Source organism: Pituophis catenifer, unplaced genomic scaffold (assembly GCF_029215685.1).
Source record: "Pituophis catenifer annectens isolate HBS135680 unplaced genomic scaffold, rPitCat1.0.hap2 SCAF_7, whole genome shotgun sequence".
Taxonomy (NCBI): Eukaryota; Metazoa; Chordata; class Lepidosauria; order Squamata; family Colubridae; genus Pituophis; species Pituophis catenifer.
Window position 1 is genome coordinate 53,281,594 of NW_027256887.1, and position 13,781 is coordinate 53,295,374.

A 13,781-nucleotide genomic window follows, 5' to 3' on the forward strand; every position below is an offset into this window, starting at 1 on the left:
TGCTAAACAGTTATGTGAGGTTTGTCCTGTTTTATGACCTTTCTTGCCACAGTGGTTCAATGAATCACTGCAGTTAACAGTAATAGAGTTGGAAGGGACCTTGGAGGTCATCTAGTCCAACACCGTGCTCTCGCAGGAGACCTATACTATTTCTGATAGATGGCTTTAGTCTCTTCTTAAAAGCGTCCAATGTTGGGCCTCCCACAATTTCTGAAGGCAAATTTTTATGAATATTTTTAAATCTTAGCTGAGATGTTAAATCCAGTCAACTTTTTCAATTACTGTGCAGTTGTTAAGTTAGTAGCATAGTTGTTAAGTGAATCTGGCTTCCCCATTGACTTTGTTTTAGTGGTTGCAAAAGTGAGACAGTGCAACAATCATAAATATGACTCAGATGCCAAACATCTGAATTTTGATCACATGACCAAGGGTGTCGTATGTGTGAAAACGGTCATAAGTTGTAAAATGATCATAAGTCACTTTTTCAGTGCAGTTGTTCAGTTCAGTTATACAATTTGGTAATGCAAATTGTGCCATAAATATTCTCCCTGTTGCCTAATCTGCATGTTATTGATTTTAGGGATTTTTATGATGGTAATTTGTAAATTACATTCTTTATGTACTGGAGAATGGCTAGAGGTATAGTCATTCTGCAGTACATAGTAGAATTCAAAGCCTGATATAACAATCATTAAAAAGTTTTGTTTGAAGAATCTTTACAAACTAGACTGCAGAAAACTATTTATTTAATGCGAATGTAGCATTACATTCACCAAAGTATTTTTTTTAAAAAACTTTAGTTTGCATCAATCTACATTTTTTAAAAAATGTAAATCTTTTTTCACAATAATATACACTCAATATGTTTCATTTGCCGCTTTTATTTTCTAAAGTCATTTAATATAGCATGCAGAAATAAGGGTATAAGAACAATAGTAATTTTTTTTACTGTAAAATAACCATTCCTTTACAGTTTTAAACTGACCTCAATAGAACAAAATAAAATGCATTAATAAAATAAAACCTTTAAAATGTCGCTGTTTTCTCAATTCTTCACATGAATATGCTGATTGTAATATTTAATTTTATTTTCCTTTATATATAAAGAATTTATATAGCTATATTGAATTATTGTTTTATGTAATGTAATCAAAAGTATAAAACAGGAGAGATTTTATTTCAAAGTGTGAACTACTGTACATATCTGGTCCAGCCCTAAGTACTAAATATACTATCTTGATGAGAAAATGCCTGACTTCTGCAAACCTGAGTAGAAGTTCATACCCACAAGGAGAGTGGTATGTGTTTATTGTGAGTATACACCAGTGCTTTAAAAAAAAAAACTTTTCAAACTCAGGCTATATATAGTGTGTTAATAAAACAGTCTAAGAAATAAACAGGAGAACATTTTTGTCCACAATCTATGGGACATTCTAGCTTTACAAAAAAAAAAAAAAATCTGCATCACAGGCATTCTAGAATATACACATTAAAAAAACAGCCACACAATAATGCTGTTTATTAACAAAACAAAAGATCTTATACCAGATGACATTTTAGTACTAAAGCATTACTATGGTGTAAAAGTATCATGAGAGAAAGTGTTGTACAACTCATTTCAAAGAAATTTCAGTGGCCACTCGGAGACAGTTGTACATTTCCTGTGGAAGATCAGCTCTTGTGATATTATTTCCATCCAGACGCAGATGTGATACCCTGGAATAGGCTAGTATCCCGACAACCTTACAAAAGCTCTTCACTGAAAATTCTGTAATGTAAATAACATAATATTAGAATATAACTTTCACAATCAGCCTAGGATATTTCCAGATTTAACTAATGCCAGGAGTTCTAGCGGATTTTATGTTCCTCAGCTAGTTAAATTCTATTTCCTATATTATATACATGTTATATTATTCCCAGATATCAGACATTATGCTTAAAGTCTTGACGTAAAAAGTTAAAACACAAAAATACACTTAAGTAAGAGCTTTTAGTTTTAAGCAATGAGATGAACAGATGCTACCATACCAATTCATCATTATGGTATTAATTATAAGCTTTATTTGTCTTTACTGTGCTATAATATAGTGAAATGTGCTTATTGAAGCTAGGAAACATTTACTCTATGTTTGGTCTGTATGTCATGTGATTTTTACACCCTTATACAGGATACGGTAGTGTAGAGGCTTAATGAAGCTGAAACTGCTGGCCAAGAATGATCTGCATTCCAGCAGTTTGAGCCCAGCTCCATGAGACAGAGTGAGCTCCCATTGTTCAATCCCTAGCTCCTGCCATCCAGCATATTGAACAAATGTAATATTGTGAGTAGATAAATGGATACCACTTTTTTTGGGAGGGGGAATCAAGCTGTGTTTGTATGTGCAAGAGAGCAAGAGCAGGCACTGGACCTGGCCACACTTCAGGCATCTCAACACGAAGCGAGGTGAGGCAAGACCAAGAGAGGAGTCTGGAAGAACCAGCAACTAGAATGCTGCTAGTTAACTGGTGTAAAGCTAGTTCGCAATGCACCAAGGATAGACATGCAAGCACCAAACAGAATGGACTAGCAATCTAGGCTGTCAGGGCTGTATTGTGTCTACCATTTGTAGATTTCCTTGATGTTGTATGCTAAATAAATAAATAAGTTTGCACCCTTCCTTTTGGATGTCTCCAGACAGTGTTCTCATTCTTAAATAAGCTATAATATTATGGCCACAAATATTTGTTATAAGATGTGCCAACAACAAAAATTCTATGTGAAACAGAAAAAAAATCTCAAATGCATGTATTTATTTTAATATTACAGAATAAAATAGCAAGTATGTGCAGCAATATCTATTGTCTTGCCCAGTTTTAGTTTTTGGAATGTTATTGTGGTTTATTCTCAGCTAAGTATGCAGAAGAAGTACTGATGTCCTTTTCACTGGTTCTTCAACTGTTTTTTTTTTTCCCTCACTTTCTTTTTATGCCACACTTGTTTGAATGTGGAAATAGCCTATCATTAAATATGTGGCTTCCAGTTTCTGCTTCATATTTTTTCCTCATTGGAATAATACTGAATGAGTTATAGTAATGAGGTTTCAATATGCTTATTTAATCTCTTCTTGAGAGTAACAGAATGTAGTATGGTTAATATCTATACTAGTTCCCTAATCTGTTTTCAAGTATTTTCAAATAAAGCTTTATTTTTTATTATTATTATAGGAATCCTCATATCCTGGTCTCATCAAGATGCATAGTAATCATAGCTTTGGTAATAGTTATTACCAAGTTATTATTATTATTATTATTATTATTATTATTATTATTATTATTATTATTATTATTATTATTATTAATATGAGAAGTATAGTGAAGTTGATTTTTTTCAATTGAAATTTTGGTATAATAAATGACATGGAAAACAATCAAGTTATTAAAAGTTGAGCAATGATGCTTGATGAATAAAATGCATTACATACAGAGGTGGGTTTCAGCAGGTTCTGACCAGTTCTGGAGAAGCGGTAGAGGAAATTTTGAATAGTTTGGAGAACTGGTAGTAAAAATTCTGACTGGCCCTGCCCCCATCTATTCTCTGCCTCCCAAGTCCCAGCTGATTGGGAGGAAATGGGGATTTTGTAGTAACCTTCTCCTGGAGTGGGGTGGGAATGGAGGTTTTACAATATCCGTCCTCTGCCACACCCACCAATCCATACCTACCAAGCAATGCCATGCTCACCAAGCCACACCCACAGAACCGGTAGTAAAAAAATTTGAAACCCACCACTGATTACATAGCAAGTTATGGAAAATATAGGAATTTGTTTGGCAGTAAAAATAAATGATGGGTTTAAAAAAAACCTGACCAAACTGTTTTGATAAGCAATCATAATTATGACTATCTTCATCAACATAATTTATTATGAGTCAAAATTGAGAAATGGCTTGAAACTATTACTTCCAGAAGAGAAGGCTTTCACATCATGAAGTGAAAGCAGGATCTATGGACTTCTGCTGTTGCTAGCTAGAATATGTATGATTACCAATTATTGGTATTTATTATTATTTTTAAAAAGAGATGGAATGAACAAAAAGATTGGGATAAAATGGTTATATGAGAATTGCGAATTAAATAAGATAATCTCATTTAACTATTACCAACCCCCCATGTCTCTTCTCTTCTTTTAATGAAATATTACTCACTGGTAATTTGGTTGACTTGGAGGTAGTAGTTTTCAAGGTGCTCATTGACTGTCGGAATGTTCTTTAGCTCATTATAGGAGAGATCCAGCTCCACAAGTGAAGAGATATTGAAAACATTGCCTGGTATTCCAGAATCTGACAGCTTATTGTGAGAAAGACGTAAATACTGCAGTACTTTAAAACCCTGGAAATACTGATCAGGAACGCCGCTAATCTGATTATTATCAAAATACAGCATCAATAAATTATTAGGCAATCCTGTAGGCAGTTTAGTCAGTTTATTATTGCTCAAGTCCAGATACAAGAGTGATTTTAAGCCTTTAAAAACTCCAGAGAGTGTACCTTCAGTCAGTTCATTGTGCTGTAGCTGAATGACAGTCAGATTCACTAGTCCCTCAAGTGTATTGGGGGTGATTTTGGAAATCTGGTTATGAGTGAGTTGCAGGTCATCTAGAGTATTGGGAAGTGGCCCAACAACTTCAGTTAAATTGTTGTGATTGATGTGCAGCTTTTTTAAATTCTTTAATTTGGCAAAGACTTTGCCTTTAATATTGGAATTTTTCAGTTGGTTATTGTCTAGGATTAGCCACTCCAGATCTGTCACATTCTCAAAAGCATTATCTTCTATGCCTTCAAGCAGATTATTGCGGAGATACAGGTATTTGATTCCTTTAGGAATAATGGGGAAACTCTTCAGTTTAAGATCATCACAATACATGGCTGAGGGGTAAGTTATAGGGCAATTACATTCTGGTGCACAGACTGCAGATGATAGCTCTAACATTGAAAAATGATAACCAAAATCTGTCTCAAAATCGTAATCATATTGACAGAAGATACCGCTGATCAAAAAAATGAAGAAAGGAAGAGAAGTCAGATACATCTTTGCAGTCAGGATGGTTTCTGTTAAAGGAGATAAAAAACATAGAGTTACCTCAATGTTGTGATAGGGAAGCATATTATAAGAACAAAACAAAACAAAATATAACTTCTGTGTATCTATATCTATATATTTGAGCAAGCAGAAGAAGTGGGCTGGCAGTCACATGGGCTCCTGCTTCACATGGCTGCTGGTGCTGCCACCACAAGACAAGACAGGTGTTGGGGCATGGATGGCCTGGCTGTGGGGGCCCTGAAGTAAGCCAGTGCAGGGCACATAGGGCAGCTCCATCACACACCGCCTCACCTTGTGGCCATGGCACTATGAGCAACCAGATGGAATAGGCGGCCAGCCAGCTGCACAGGCTCTTAAGTAGGGCTTATTTTGGGGTAGAGTTATATTAGGTGCATGCGTAAAACCATGCCTGGGCTTATTTTCAGGATAGGTCTTATTTTGGGGAAAACAGTATAACTTTTTGAAAACTGTAGTATTTATTATGCTTAAATGTATAGGTTATTATTATAATGTTATATTAAGTATTTACAGCTTTCATCAATGACTAAATAATATAAGCAGCAATAATTGCAAACTTCTGATATTACCTGGCAATGGTTATTAAATATTTATATGGAAAATAAACTTTCTATAATGTTATAATGTTATTACATATGGATGATATGAATTTTATATGAAAGTACAGAGAAATTTAATATATTATTAACAATTCTAATTGCTAAAATGTTGACTGAAAACTCCTAGAGATTAAGAAAATGGGTCACTTGGGCCAACCATTATTTTCCAAATATCTGTCTATGTGGGTAAAAATAGCTTTATTCGTGGATGGGGGGAAATGGAAGGTATACACATCTTGCTAAGTAGTTTACTTGGCAGTATACCTAGTGGCTCATCCATCAAAACATAATGGTTGCAAAATGCTAATTCGTCCTTTATTTTATGGTGAGCATATTCAATAAATCCAGCATAATGACTAACTTCAGTTAAAAAAAGAAGAAATCCATAAACAAATATATACATACACAAAGAGAAAAATATACTCATAGACTCTCTGTGTGTGTGCGTGTGTGTGTGTGTGTGTGTACACTTTACTCCAAATGTATGTAACAACTTGTGCTGGCAAAAAGAGAAACCTTGGATAGAGTTCAATGCATCTATTATGAAAGGAATTACTTATTAATGACATGCTTTAATGCCTTCATATGAATATGATGTATGTCTGCATCTGGAAAAATGGGTATAGGTCTGCTCATCATATCTGGAAAAGGATATAATGCTGGAGATAAGATTATTATAGGATCCAATAGCTGCTTTACAAGAAAAGTCTGGGATGTTTGGGATTCTTTAGCTTCAAAAAAGGGCTTCTAAAGGGAACATTGTTTTGCTGAATGAAATCATGCATATTAGAAGAAAAATAGAAAAGTAGAGTTCTATCTTTCCACTTCTCAAAATGCTAGGACAAGCCATCATCCAGCATAGATGTTTAGAAGGATGTTTAGAACAGGAAAAAGAACACAGTAAATTCTTCGGGTATTTTATCATGAGATGTAGTGATGGCCACATAACCTAGATAGATATACTTTTCAATTTGAAACTGCCAGGAATCATACAATTTGGGTGGTATTTAAATTAAATAAAGAAATAGGATTTAATACATTTATGATAAGGTCTATGAAAGACTACTATTCTTGAAATTTGATGCTATCTGTGCCTTGGAGACTTCCCAGATAGGAAGAGAACAATGGTGGGAAAGCAATTTGTCTCCATCTTTGGCCTGTAAGAAACAAAATGCTGAACTTGATCCAAGAAATTTATTCTTATATTCTTCCATATTTTTTTTGAATATGTAACTAACTGAATAAATTAATTTGTAAATAAATTCATTCAGGATCAGATTCACCAGATTTATATTCCACTTCTCTGGGAAGCATTCTTATGAACCCATTGAATAAACCCATCATTTGATCTTAGACAAAAGCCTAAGAGAGGAAAAACAACAGTTGGTGGTTTTATAAATTCTGACTGGTGGCTCCCAGTATTGTCTTCCCTTATTACTCAGGCTGAGTAAAACTCAGATGCCAAAGGAAGGAAACTAGCCTGGGCATCTATATGTGAAATGTATTGAATGATTATGAACATAACAACATAATCAGTGCCACAATGGATCATATCATATGGTCCATCTAACCCTAACCCCATTTTTCTCAAAAAGCTCTCAAAAGAAGGTTAAGAATGCCTGGCCCTAGGCAATGAAGGAAAAGAAAAATTGGCCTTCCACTATTCCACCCTAAAAGCTAATTCATATACTTGGATTCAACTGCTTCCAAACAGGCAAACTTACTGAAATCCAGGTCCTGATCCATATAGACCCGTGATGGCGAACCTATGGCACGGGTGCCACAGGTGGCACGCGGAGCCATATTGGTGGGCACGCAAGTGTTGCCCTAGCTCAGCTCCAGCGCGCATGTGCGCACCAGTCAATTGATTTTCAGGCCTTCCAGTCCCACCGGAAGTCGGGAAACTGGCTGTTTCTGGCCTCCAGAAGGCCTCCGGGGGGATGGGGAAGGCTGTTTTTGCCCTCCCCAGGCTCCTAGAAAGCCTCTGGAGCCTGGGGAGGGGAAAAAGCGGCCTACCGGGCCCACCAGGCCATTGCGTGCCAAAAGCAGGGAGAAGTATGGGGGGGTCACGTGCACATGCGCGGGAGGGCGGGGCACATTGAATTATGGATGTGGGCACACGGACACGCGACACCTCCCTGCGACCCCCGCTTTTGGCACGTGACGGAAAAAAGGTTAGCCATCACTGATATAGACCCTTAAAGGTGGCAACCAGCACCTAGAATTGCACCTGAAAGTCAACTAGGCTACTCTCAAAATACTGGTGTTACATGAAAACCTAATTATAATCATAATGGTTCCCTAAGTGGCTCAGTGGCTAAGACACTGTGCTTGCTGATCAGAAAGGTCGGTGGTTGGAATCCCTCATATAGGTATCCTGCGTGAGCGGGGGATTGGACTAGATGACCTCCAAGGTCCCTTCCAACTCTGTTACTGTTACTGTTACTCAAACTGCTGCACTGTGAATCAGCAATATATTCTAAGTGAACCTCATGGCCAGCTCCATGTGAAACATATTGTAATGTAATGGTCCAATCAAGATGTTATTGAAATATGAATGACTATGAGTTTCCCAATCTAGTAATGGTTAGAAGAGTTTCCCAATCTAGTAATGGTCATAACTGGCACAAAAGATAAAACCATATGAGGGCCTTTCCGGCCAGAGAAGTGATCTGTCAATAAGTAGAAATAATTTCAAAACCAGTTCAAAATGGATGGGTGGGGAGAAGGATGATCACAACCACAACTAAAGATGGAATAACACTGGCATTGGATGGCTTATCAGACAGAATTACTCTTGTCTTGATGGGAAGTTCTAAATCTGCTTTTAGAATCTAAGAGCCTTAAGAAAGAGCCCCACCTGCATTTCTAATTTGTTCTGAAGTTGATATATCAAAATCATTGACATACCGATAAACCAGTGGTGAAATCTAAAAACTTTTCCTACCGGTTCTGTGGGCGTGGCTTGGTAGGGGGTGTCATGTGACTGGGTGGGCGTGGCTATGTAGTCATATGACGGGGGGGTCAAAAGACAGAAACTCATTTTAACAATGTCCTGCTGGAGCAGGGGGTTGGACTAGATGACCTCCAGGTCCCTTCCAGCCCTGGATTGGTTGCTGTGCTCTTTCAAGGTATCCTCTGAAACTGCATCTAGTGCTAGGTCCTCTCCTTTTCCCCCGCTACCTCCCTCCCTTTCTTTCTTTCTTTCTTTCTTTCTTTCTTTCTTTCTTTCTTTCTTTCTTTCTTTCTTTCTTTCTTTCTCAGCACCCCCCACCCCCTGTTTTGGCCTAGCAGGCTTCAGGGAAGCCTCCTGGGAGCAAAAATGGACTTCCCCAATAGTAGTAAAAAATGCTTTAAAAAGTAAAAAAAAAAAAAAAAAAAAGTTCCAAGGATTGCATGGCACAGCTGATTGTCACAACTGTTTGTTGGAACCTTTTTTTTTTTTTACTTTTTTAAAGCATTTTTTTACTACCTATTGCCTGGGTAGTAAATGGATAGTAAAAAGATGCTTAAAAAAAGTTTAAAAAAAAGTTCAGACAATCAGCTGTGCTGCACCATCTTCGGAACTTTTTTTTTTTACTTTTTAAAGTATTTTTACTACTGGTTTGGTGAACCAGTCACATGTGTTATTACCAGTTCAGGCAAACCAGCCTGAACGGGTAGCATTTCATCCCTATAATGAACCCTGACTCTGTACTGATAGATGATCTCCTCCATTGGCTTCATGTAGATGTTAAACAGTATTTGTTGATAATTTTGCTTCTTCTTGGGGAAAAAAAGGCAAAGAAACCAGTGGGTTTTCACCCAAAATCTTTATGATACTGAGGCTTGAGAAAGCCAGTTCAGAAACAAATCAACAAGTTTCTGAACAGAGGTTTGAAGTGACATTTTTTCACTTTAATTAATTATTTCACCAATGACTTCCATCTCACAGTCAAACGCTTATTGACTAGACTTAATGATTTTCTATTTACAATTCTAGAAGGGAGATTTTGTAATAAATTTCATACCAAATTGCCTGAGTCTTTGTTGGGGTGGGAAATATTTTCTTCTTGCTAGCAAATCTGTCTATATATAAAGGTGTTGCCATTTTTTTTGCTGAATTGCAAGGGTTCTCAGTTTAATATTGGTAATATTTTCACAGTGATTTACTTGTTTTAATATGAAATCCATTTTATTAAAAGCTTTTTATAATGCTATTTTTACATTTTCTTTTTATTTATGGTACATTACTATTATGATCTGTGTGATTCGTAAAACATCTCTCTCTTCCTCTCTCTCTCTCTCCCCCAGCTAGCTAGCTTTCATCTAGCTATCTAGCTACCATCTCTCTCTCTCTCTCTCTAATCTATCTATCTATCTATCTATCTATCTATCTATCTATCTATCTATCTATCTATCTATCATCTATTATCTATATTTTATCTATATTATCTATATCATCTATCATCTATTTATCATCAATCTTATCTTATCTTATCTCCAGCCAATCTCTGATGGGAGAGTATGCATAATTGGAACCAACTACCATTTTATTCCCCCAATCTTATATGGGACTCTCAGTAATTATTTTTTGCAGTGAGAAAGGTGGAATGGGAGGAAAGGAGGGAGAAAGAGAGAGATAATACCATGTTTTTTAATTTAAGAAATATAATGAAATAATTGGTAAAATGCTGTGGCATCTTAACTACAGAAGGGTGAGGAAAGAGATAAGGAGGATGAATTGTATATGAATTCTCATAAGTGGTAGATTGTGTCATTCAGCTTCAACCTTAATGCTGCAAAATGTTTAATGTTTATGCAGAAGCTATTCTGGACCTGAAGCTAATTAGCTAAGTTTCAGAAGAGCTGTTGGAAACCAAAAACATGATGAAAATATAAGGATGTGCTGCAGATCATGGACCACAGAAACCAGGTAAGTAGAAAGAGCCAAACCTAAAGACAAATAAAGGGGCAAATAGCATCAGAAAAAAATATTATTGGTATAAACAAGTCTAATAATGGTTTACTTTGTTATATTTCTCTGTTTCACAGTGAAGTTCCTAAGATATATGCCTATAGGTAAAATCTATACTGAGCTATTGTCAGTATCATAAAAAAATATTGCATTTCCTTATATTGGGTGGTTTGGGAACACCCACAATTTTTCTTTTTTTAAATTACATACTTAGAATTTGGTTTTATAGGGTTTATAGATTTTTTTGGTTGTGTATTCCACCCAGAGTCTATTAGAGGTGGGTAGTTATAACAAATGTAAATAAATAAATAATTACAAGAAGGTTTTTGCTCTTCTGTATTTTCATGTAAAATTAGGCAATTTGCAGTTCCTAATTGTTATTATGGATGATTTAATGCTTATTGATCAATGAAGACTATATATGGAATAATAAATTTAATATGAAAAAACAGACACTTCTGTAGATAATTGTATGAAAGAGACATGACTGGATATTTACAATTTTGATATAGATTAGGACAAGGGCCATATTCCATAGTATGCAAATATAATTTCTCTCATGAAATGAATATCCTCTTGCTTTTAACTTCTCTGTTATATCCACTCAGTCTAGTTTTATTCCAGCATCTTCCAAAAATTTGGAGTAGGTTTGGCTAACACACAGGGTACAGTGGGAGGGGTAGATGCAGTTCACTCAGTTGCCAGTATAAAAGCCATATAGTTCTTTCATCCTCAGCTTAAAAATAATTAGTCACTCAATTAAATAATAAAAGATGTGTTGGCTTCAGAGTCTATAAGAACCACCAACCCTATGAAATTATTCCATTGAAGATGTTTCTGGCATGAGGTTTAGAATTAGAAAAATAGACAGCTGAGTTATAATGAAATTTGCATCTTTGAAGTAAAGCTATGACAGCTGGATTTGAATGGATAGGTATACTACAATAGAATCTGGTATCACTTGATTTCATGATTTCATGGGTTAGGGTTAGGGTTCATGGATGTATTTGAATGTATGAATTTCTTGAATGTATAAGAAACAAGTTCCTACATTAATGTCCCAAAAACTATTTTCCCCAATTCACTTTGAATAGAAAGGGAGGGTAAAAATTAATGAACAAAAAAAAAAAAAACAAACCATTTTGTCTAAGACACTATTTTTCCACTAGAGAAGAATTACAAAATATCATAGCTAGCAACAATGTCAGTTGTAAAAAAAAATATGGGGGGGGGAGTTGATAGATTATAGCTGAATATTTAATAACTGAAGTTTTAGTTCTGAGCAGTGAATTATTATGCATTTTGGCATATATTTATGGAATACTGAAATTTGTCTAATATATGTTTGTACACATCAGACAATTCTTTGGCTTACAAATTTAAATATCAAATAAATATAGTGAAATTAATATTGTTTTATGTAATTGAATTGCTGTTGGAGATACTGGAAAGATCCCTATTGGTTACAGTGTAGGTCTCATTGTACAGATTTCAATAGTAAATGTCTTTCTATAAGAACATAGTATTAACTGTAAACGAGTAGCCTTAGTTGTAGTTACAGTACACTGATCCGAGTTGGTTGATCAGAGATACTTTACAATTTTCCCTTAACAGTGTAGCAACTTTTCCTGCTTCTATTTAAAAGAAAACTATAGAAATATAATAAAATAAGGCCTCATTTAGAATCACACACTTTGGTATTGGAAATATTTCTTAGATATTTCTGATCTATTTGTACTACTTTATACTTTTTGTATCCCTTTGACTTGCTGACTTACAGATTGGTAAACCACTCTGTAGAAAATATTAATAAAGTATATTAATATTTAGTTAAACCTGTCAAAATATTATAGAGTAGTTTTACAATTTTTCAGACTTAAAGAAGATTTGCTTCAAGATGCTAATATATTAGAAGGGCAGCATTGCATTTGTTAATCATGTGAATAATCTATGAACATAAAAAAAATCAAGGATAATCTTTTTCATGCAAGATTATACTGTCTGAAATTTGTGAGACCTCTTTGCTCTGTGTACATTTCATAAACTTGTTTAAATGAGTATATTATTTCCTAAAAGATCAGCAGGAACCAGAAGTTAGCAGAGTATATAGATATTTCTCTAGTACAAATGTCTATTTCTCTAGTACAAATGTACAAATATTCATGTGAACATCTGCTAAAAATTTGCATGCAAGGGCTACAATTGTCATTTGGCACCTTCCCTCAGATGGAAAAATCTTTTTCACTAGCAGTTACAAAGAGGGAATCTTATTCTGTACACTTTTCTTTTTCACAGTTTCACACTAAAACCATCACTGCAGTTCCATAAAAGTACAATTAACATGTACATTGCTAGACAAATTACCTTTAATAGTTTTGATGTTCTTCAGGACTATTGTTTTATCAATGCAATTTTCAGAGTAATTTACCTATTTGATATAAGAGTTCTTGCTAATAAATGGAAATATTTATTAGATAGATATTGTATTCCTCCCTATGGTATGGAATAGCTCTTCTGGAAGTGATTAAATTTTGCAAAGAAATGCAACAGTAATCCACAAAACACGAAGAGCATTTTACCATAAACTCAGAAAACGAATTCACAACAGCAGTTGTGTCCAATCTGCAAACTGACAAAGGTGAGTTGTATTTTCAGTGCTGCTTTGTTCAGTTGCTTGATTCTAAGTGTTTAAAACATGCAAGAGAACTTACCTTTCTGACTTGAAACTGCTTGCTTTAATTCCCACAGCAGATTCAGTAAGGGAGTGGATCGAACAATATATGCTATAAACAGTGTCAGATGGTAACTGGCTGCCAGATCCTCTGTGATTCAAGGGTTTAGGGGAAAAAAATCCTAGTCACGCTGTTGTCTGAAGCTGCTATGTCATCATGGTATTCTGGCATGGGGTATGTAAAACTACTGCTGTCTCTAATCAAATGCAGGTGGAGGCTGAAAAGGGTAAAAGACAACCCATCTGTTCTCTCCACGGAATGAGAGATAACCCCTTTAAGCAACCTAAGAAAAGTTCAAGCTCTGCTATAGCACAAACAACAGACTTCTAAAGGGAGACGTTATTCTAAACAATGTCCAGATTGCAAACAGACGTTTCATTTCCCCAACTCACTTT

General features: G+C 35.3%; 1 protein-coding gene across 1 annotated transcript; it reads right to left on the reverse strand.

The window, feature by feature from the left end:
- Window positions 1–1,449: 1,449 nt before the first annotated feature.
- On the reverse strand, window positions 1,450–13,445 carry LUM (lumican). The gene is made up of 3 exons (XM_070947388.1): window positions 13,366–13,445; window positions 4,186–5,088; window positions 1,450–1,768 (listed from the first exon to the last, which is right to left on the reverse strand). Exons 2-3 carry the CDS (start codon window positions 5,066–5,068, stop codon window positions 1,614–1,616), a joined length of 1,038 nt encoding a protein of 345 aa, XP_070803489.1. The 5' UTR covers window positions 5,069–5,088; window positions 13,366–13,445; the 3' UTR covers window positions 1,450–1,613.
- Window positions 13,446–13,781: the final 336 nt, after the last annotated feature.